Source organism: Lampetra fluviatilis, chromosome 49, assembly GCF_964198595.1.
Source record: "Lampetra fluviatilis chromosome 49, kcLamFluv1.1, whole genome shotgun sequence".
Classification (NCBI taxonomy): Eukaryota; Metazoa; Chordata; class Hyperoartia; order Petromyzontiformes; family Petromyzontidae; genus Lampetra; species Lampetra fluviatilis.
Window position 1 is genome coordinate 3487585 of NC_136323.1, and position 7347 is coordinate 3494931.

Genomic DNA, 7347 nt, shown 5'->3' on the forward strand with positions numbered 1-7347 from the left:
TGGTGTGTGTGTGGTGTAGGGTGTGGTGTGTGTGTGGTGTAGTGTAGTGTGTGGTGGGTGTGTTGTGTGGGGTGTGTTGTGTGTGTTGTGTAGGGTGTGGCGTGGTGTAGGGTGTGGTGTAGGGTGTGGTGTAGGGTGTGGTGTAGGGTGTGGTGTAGGGTGTATTGGGGTGTGTTAGATGGTGTGTATAATACAAGTATACGGTGTGTGCCTGAATGATTCAATATCCCTCATGGGATGAAGTGAGGGTTTGAGTTTGGGCGATGGTCAGTGAATCATCCACTGATGTTAGCCGTGCCTCGTAATGGAAGTGAGAGCAGCGAGTGAGTCGCGCAGTTCCGCTAACCGCTGCGCCACCGCTCCCAATTCGTACACATGCACACAACACAAAAACTCAATTCCCCCGTATAGCCTTAACAGACTGTTGGGGCAAGTGCAGTAAGCGAGCACTTGTGAAGGCTACCGGCACGGCACACGAAGGGGTGGGTGGCCAGCACCACGCCCGGCCGCCTTTGTCTCCCCAGTGGCGATGTTTATACACAGCACCAGGTACTCATTTGAATCTGAGTCGACCTAGGGGAGGCCCAGGACCGGCTCAGATACTCGTCACTGGGTGTCGGTGGCCGTGAGCGGGAATTTGAACTCGGGTCGCCGGGTTCGTAAGCGCGGCGCAGCGCGCTAACCGCTGCGCCACCGCTCCCCGCATATGCACACAGCAAACCCTACACCGCAGTTATGCAGACGTTTACGAACGCGCTAAAGATACATTGAGTGCCATAGGATAGAGTTCACACAAAGACAAAGGTCCGCCCCCGCCCCCCGCATAGCCTGCACGGACTGTTGAGGAGCAAGCGCTGTTAGCGAGCACCTATTAAGGCCGGCTAAATATAGCCGCAAAGACAAAGATCCCCCGTATAGCCTGAAACAGACTGTTGGGGCAAGTGCTGTTAGCGAGCAGCACCTATGAAGGCCGGCACGGCACACGAGGGGGTAGGTGGCCAGCACCACGCCCGGCCGCCTTTGTCTCCCCAGTGGCGATGTTTACACACCGCGTCAGGTACTCATTTGAGGCTGAGTCGACCTAGGGGAGGCCCAGGACCGGTTCAGATAATCGTCAGCGGTATTGGCCACATAGCGGGAATCGACCCCGGGTCGCCGGGTTCGCAACGCAGCGTAGCGCTAACTGCTGCGCCACCGCTCCCCACAAGTATAGCTACGCACACGCGCTCATGCGCACGTACACACACACACATGTCTACACGTTAAGTACATACACTCACAAACACATACGTAAACACAAGGTAAATGCAAAGGTTCCCCTGAAAGCCTGCGCAGACTGTTGGGGCAAGTGTTGTTTGCGAGTAGCACCTATGAAGGCCGGCACGGCACACGAAGGGGGATGGGTGACCAGAAACCCCGCCCGGCCACCTTTGTTTCCCCATTGCTAATATTGATACACCGCACCAAGCACTCATTTGAGGCTGAGTCTACCTACGGAGAGGCCGACGAACGGTTCAAATATTCCCGGATCGTGTTGGCCGCGAGCGGGAATCGAACTTGGAGTTCGTAGCGAAGTTCTCACGATCAGAAGTTGCCCCAAGAGCCCCCGTAGGCTATACGGGGTACCTTTGTCTTTGTGTATTTATCGGTGACAGTGTAAGAATGCGTGTGTGTATATATAGGTGTGTGTGTGTGTGGATGGGTGTGTGTGTGTGTGGATGGGTGTGTGTGTGTGTGTGGATGGGTGTGTGTGTGTGTGGATGGGTGTGTGTGTGTGTATGGGTGTGTGTGTGTGGATGGGTGTGTGTGTGTGGATGGGTGTGTGTGTGTGTGTGGATGGGTGTGTGTGTGTGGATGGGTGTGTGTGTGTGGATGGGTGTGTGTGTGTGTGTGGATGGGTGTGTGTGTGGATGGGTGTGTGTGTGTGTGGATGGGTGTGTGTGTGTGGATGGGTGTGTGTGTGTGTGTGTGTGGATGGGTGTGTGTGTGTGTGTGGATGGGTGTGTGAGTGTGTGTGTGTGTGGATGGGTGTGTGTGTGTGGATGGGTGTGTGTGTGTGTGGATGGGTGTGTGTGTGTATGTGGATGGGTGTGTGTGTGTGGATGGGTGTGTGTGTGTGTGTGGATGGGTGTGTGTGTGTGTGTGGATGGGTGTGTGTGTGTGTGTGTGTGGATGGGTGTGTGTGTGTGTGTGGATGGGTGTGTGTGTGTGGATGGGTGTGTGTGTGTGTGTGGATGGGTGTGTGTGTGTGTGTGGATGGGTGTGTGTGTGTGGATGGGTGTGTGTGTGTGTGGATGGGTGTGTGTGTGTGTGTGGATGGGTGTGTGTGTGGATGGGTGTGTGTGTGTGTGTGGATGGGTGTGTGTGTGTGGATGGGTGTGTGTGTGTGTGTGGATGGGTGTGTGTGTGTGTGGATGGGTGTGTGAGTGTGTGTGTGTGTGGATGGGTGTGTGTGTGTGGATGGGTGTGTGTGTGTGTGGATGGGTGTGTGTGTGTGTGTGGATGGGTGTGTGTGTGTGTGGATGGGTGTGTGTGTGTATGTGGATGGGTGTGTGTGTGTGGATGGGTGTGTGTGTGTGTGTAGATGGGTGTGTGTGTGTGGATGGGTGTGTGTGTGTGTGTGGATGGGTGTGTGTGTGTGTGGATGGGTGTGTGTGTGTGTGTGGATGGGTGTGTGTGTGTGTGTGGATGGGTGTGTGTGTGTGTGTGGATGGGTGTGTGTGTGTGGATGGGTGTGTGTGTGTGGATGGGTGTGTGTGGATGGGTGTGTGTGTGGATGGGTGTGTGTGTGTGTGTGTGGATGGGTGTGTGTGTGTGTGGATGGGTGTGTGTGTGTGGATGGGTGTGTGTGTGGATGGGTGTGTGTGTGTGGATGGGTGTGTGTGTGTGGATGGGTGTGTGTGTGTGGATGGGTGTGTGTGTGTGGATGGGTGTGTGTGTGTGTGGATGGGTGTGTGTGTGTGTGTGGATGGGTGTGTGTGTGTGTGTGGATGGGTGTGTGTGTGTGTGGATGGGTGTGTGAGTGCATGTGGGTGTGTGCGTATTGTGTATGGGGAGACAAAGGCGGCCGGGCGTGAAGTTGGCCAATCACTCACTCGTGTGCCGTACCGGTTTTAATAGGTGCTGCTCGCTAACAGCACTTGCCCCAGCAGTCTGTTGAGGCTACACGGGGGATCTTTGTCTGTGTGTGTGGGGAGCGGTGGTGCAACGGTTAGCGCGCTGCGCTACGAACCTGGCGACCCGTGTTCGATTCCCGCTCACGGCCTCCAACACCGCTGACGATTATTTGAACCGGTCCTGGACCTCCCCTAGGTCGACTCAGCCTCAATTGAGTACCTGGTGCGGTGTGTAAACATCGCCACTGAGGAGACAAAGGCGGCCGCGGGTGGTGTCAGTATGTGCACGCGCGTGTGTGTGTGAGTACACACACACACGCGTGTACACAAATACGGCTAACAGCACTTGCCCCAACAGTCTGTCAAGGCTATACCGGGGATCTTTGTCATTGTAGGGGGAGCGGTAGTGCAGCGGTCACCGATTATCCGAACCGGTCCTGGGCCTCCCCTAGGTCGACTCAGCCTCAAATGAGTACCTGGTGCGGTGTGTAGTAAACATCGCCACTGGGGAGACAAAGGCGGCCGGGCGTGGTGCTGGCCACCCACCCCGCCTTGTGCCGTGCCAGCCTTCGTAGGTGCTGCTCGCTAACAGCACTTGCCCCAACAGTCTGTCAAGGCTACACGGGGGATCTTTGTCTTTTTTGTCTTTGTGTGTACACGTGTGCGTGTGTATCCGCGCATGTGTGTACACGTGTGTGTGTATACGTGTGGGTAAATTGTGTGTGTACACTGTGTGTGCACGTGTGTGTGCACGTGTGTGTGTACACTGTGTGTGTGCACGTGTGTATGTGTGTACACACGTGTGTGTACACGTGTGTGTGTACACGTGTGTGTGTGCACGTGTGTGTGTACACTGTGTGTGTGCATGTGTGTGTACACACACGTGTGTGTGTACACGTGTGTGTGTATGTACACGTGTGTGTGTGTGTGTACACGTGTGTGTGTGTGTACACGTGTGTGTGTACACTTACCTGGCCCAATGCGCGCTACACCTCCGCGTGTACACGGCACGGAGTCAACCTCGGCAGTGGGAAGCATTTTCCACGCGTGTCTCCACGTGTCTCCACGTGTCTCCACGCGTGTCTCCGTCTCCACGTGTGTCTCCGTGTGTCTCCACGTGTCTCCACGAGTCTCCGTCTCCACGTGTGTCTCCCCCTGTCCCCCACGCGTGTCTCCACGTGTCTCCACGTGTGTCTCCGCGTGTCTCCACGCGTGTCTCTCCCTGTCCCCCACGTGATGCAATTGTGTTCCTCAGTGTCTCCGCGTGCTCAACGTGTACCCGCGTGTCTCTCTGCGTGTCACCCTGTCTCCCCACGTGTCCCCCCTGTGTCCCCAGGTGTCTCCCCACGTGTCCCCCCCTGTGTCCCCAGGCGTCCCGCGTGTCTCTCACTGTATCCCCATGATTCCCTTGTCCCTGTGTCTCTCCACTCTTCACGGTGTCTCCCTGTGTCTCATTTAGCCCTCAGATACCCCCCGTGTCTCCACCACGTGGTTTCGCTCCTCTCCCCGTGACTTCTCTGTCTCTCTGTCTCGTCTCCTCGTCCCTGTGTCCCTCCTGTCCCTCTCCTGCTGTCTCCCCGTGTCTCTCCCTGTCTCAACCGTGTCTCTCGCTGTCTCCCCATGTATCTCCCTGTCTCACCGTGCCTCTCGCTGTATCCCCGTGCCTTTCGCTGTCTCCCCGTGCCTCTCGCTGTCTCCCCGTGTCTCTCCCTGTCTCCCCGTGCCTCTCGCTGTCTCACCGTGTCTCTCGCTGTCTCCCCGTGTGTCCTCCTGATCTCAGTGTCTCCTCTCCCCGCGTCTCCCGTGTGTCCCTGCGTCTTCTCTGCCGGTCTCCCCGTGTCTCTCCCCGTGTCTCTCCCCGTGTCCTCGTATCTCAGAGGGTCTCCTCCGCTCCCCGTGTCTCTTCCCCGTGTCTCTATACGCGTCTCCTCCTCTCCCCGTGTCTCTTCCCCGTGTCTCTGCCCGTGTCTCTTCCCGTGTCTCTGTCGCTCCCCGTGTCTCTCCCCGTGTCTCTTCCCCGCGTTTCCTCCGCTCCCCGTGTGTCTGCCCGTGTCTCTTCCCCGTGTCTCTTCCCCGTGTCTCTCCCCGTGTCTCTCCCCGTGTCTCTGCCCGTGTCCCTTCCCCGCGTCTCCTCCGCTCCCCGCGTCTCACACGCGACACTAACACGAGGGTCGCGCCGTGCGATCTCAGCTGTCCGCGGGATGAAGGGGGAGGGGCGGGGAGGGGGGGAGGGGTGGGGAGGGGAGGGGCGGGGAGGGAGGGGAGGGGAGGGGCGGGGTGATTGGTGGTGGGGAGGGAGGGAGAAGGGGGGGGTGTGAAGCGGGGGGAAGGGGGGCGGGGTAGGAGCTGGGGGGGGGTCGAGGAGTCCTACGGGGGTCAAAGCGCGCGTGTCAATGTGTGTTGGCGGGAGGGAGCGGTGGGGCAGCGGTTAGCGCACTGCCACTGCGAGACAGCCACCCACAACACACGCACGCGTGCACAACGAGACGCAGACCGCACTTGCCCCAACAACCTGAGAAGGCTATCCGAGGGATGATGGATCTTTGTCGTTGCCTGTGTGTCTGTGTGTTGGCCGTTAAGAGCGGTGGGGCAGCGGTTAGCGCGCCACCGTTACGAACTCGTCCGCCCGAGTTCGATTCCCGCTCACGGCCACCACCAACACCGGTGACGATTATCCGAACCGATCCCGGGTTTCCCCTAGGTTGACTCAGCCTCAACTGAGTACCTCCTGCGATGTTTAAACATCGCCACTAGGGAGACAAAGGCAGCCAGGCTTGGCCTTCATAGGCATTCGCTAACAGCACTTGCCCCAACAGCACGTGTAGGCTCCACGGGGGGGTCTTTGTCTTTGTTGTTGGCGTATGCGTTTCATGCCCAGGACTGTATTTGTATTTACCGTCTACCCAGGCCGCCTGGCAGCTCCCAACTATACCATCTACTCACACCCAATAAGACAAAGATCCCCCGTATAGCCTTGGCAGACTGTTGGGGCAAGTGCTGTTAGCGAGCACCTATGAAGGGCGGCACGGCACACGAGGGGGGTGGGTGGCCAGCACCACGCCCGGCCGCCTTTGTCTCCCTTAGTGGCGATGTTTACACACCACAGCAGGTACTCATTTGAGGCTGAGTCGACCTAAGGGAGGCCCAGGACCGGTTCAGATAATCGTCACGGGTGTTGGCCGTGTGCGGGAATCGAACTCGGGTACTGGGTTTATAGCGCAGCGCGCTAACCGCTGCACTACCGCTCCCCACTACACAACACACACATAACACACACACAACACACACACAGACACACACACACAACACAGACACACACACAGACACAGACACACACACAGACAACACACACACTACACACACACAACACACACACAGACACACACACACAACACAGACACACACACAGACACAGACACACACACAGACAACACACACACTACACACACAGACATACACACACAACACACACACAGATAGACACACACACAGACACACACACACACAACACACACACATACACACACACACAGACACACAGACACACACACACACAGACACACACACACAACACACACACACAGACAGACGCATTGGTGAATGCGCGTGGCTCGAGGTGTGTCCTGCGCTGGGAGAGATGAGGAGCCGGAGGAGAACACGTGGAGTAGAGAGACCACGTGCTGGGGAACGACGCGCTGGGGAACGACGCGCTGGGGAACGACGCGCTGGGGAACGACGCGCTGGGGAACGACGCGCTGGGGAACGACGCGCTGGGGAACGACGCGCTGGGGAGCGACGCGCTGGGGAACGACGCGCTGGGGAACGACGCGCTGGGGAACGACGCGCTGGTGACCCACCTCTCACACATCCACTGCTCCCCCACCAGCGGGCAGTCACCTCCTGTTCGCTCTTCTATCGCTGCTGCTGCTGCTGCCACCCTGGATTCTGTTCCCGTGGAATTCACTCGTCCGTCGCTTCACCACCACCACCACACTGTGTTCAACCACCGCACTGCAGGTCGCAGTAACACCACACTCACCCGCTCACTCACCCAATTACTCTCCCACTCACTGACCCTCTCACCCACCCACTCTCTCACCCACGCACCCATTTATTCACTCCCTCACCGACTCAGTCACTCAGTCACCAACTCACTCATCCACTCGCTCACCCATTCACACACCCAATCACTCACCCACCCACTCACCCATCTTTTCAGCCGCCCACTCAC

The 7347-nt window shown here is 57.8% G+C and overlaps 1 protein-coding gene across 1 annotated transcript in view; it reads right to left on the minus strand.

Moving 5' to 3' along the window:
* LOC144948350 (nuclear receptor subfamily 5 group A member 2-like) overlaps positions 1-6984 on the minus strand; it is a 113639-nt gene extending 106655 nt beyond the window's left edge. Inside the window, exon 1 of the mRNA XM_078877777.1 lies at positions 6798-6984. Coding sequence (XP_078733903.1) covers positions 6798-6984 — 187 coding nt within the window. The remainder of the gene's footprint in view (positions 1-6797) is intronic.
* Between the last annotated feature and the right edge of the window lie 363 nt (positions 6985-7347).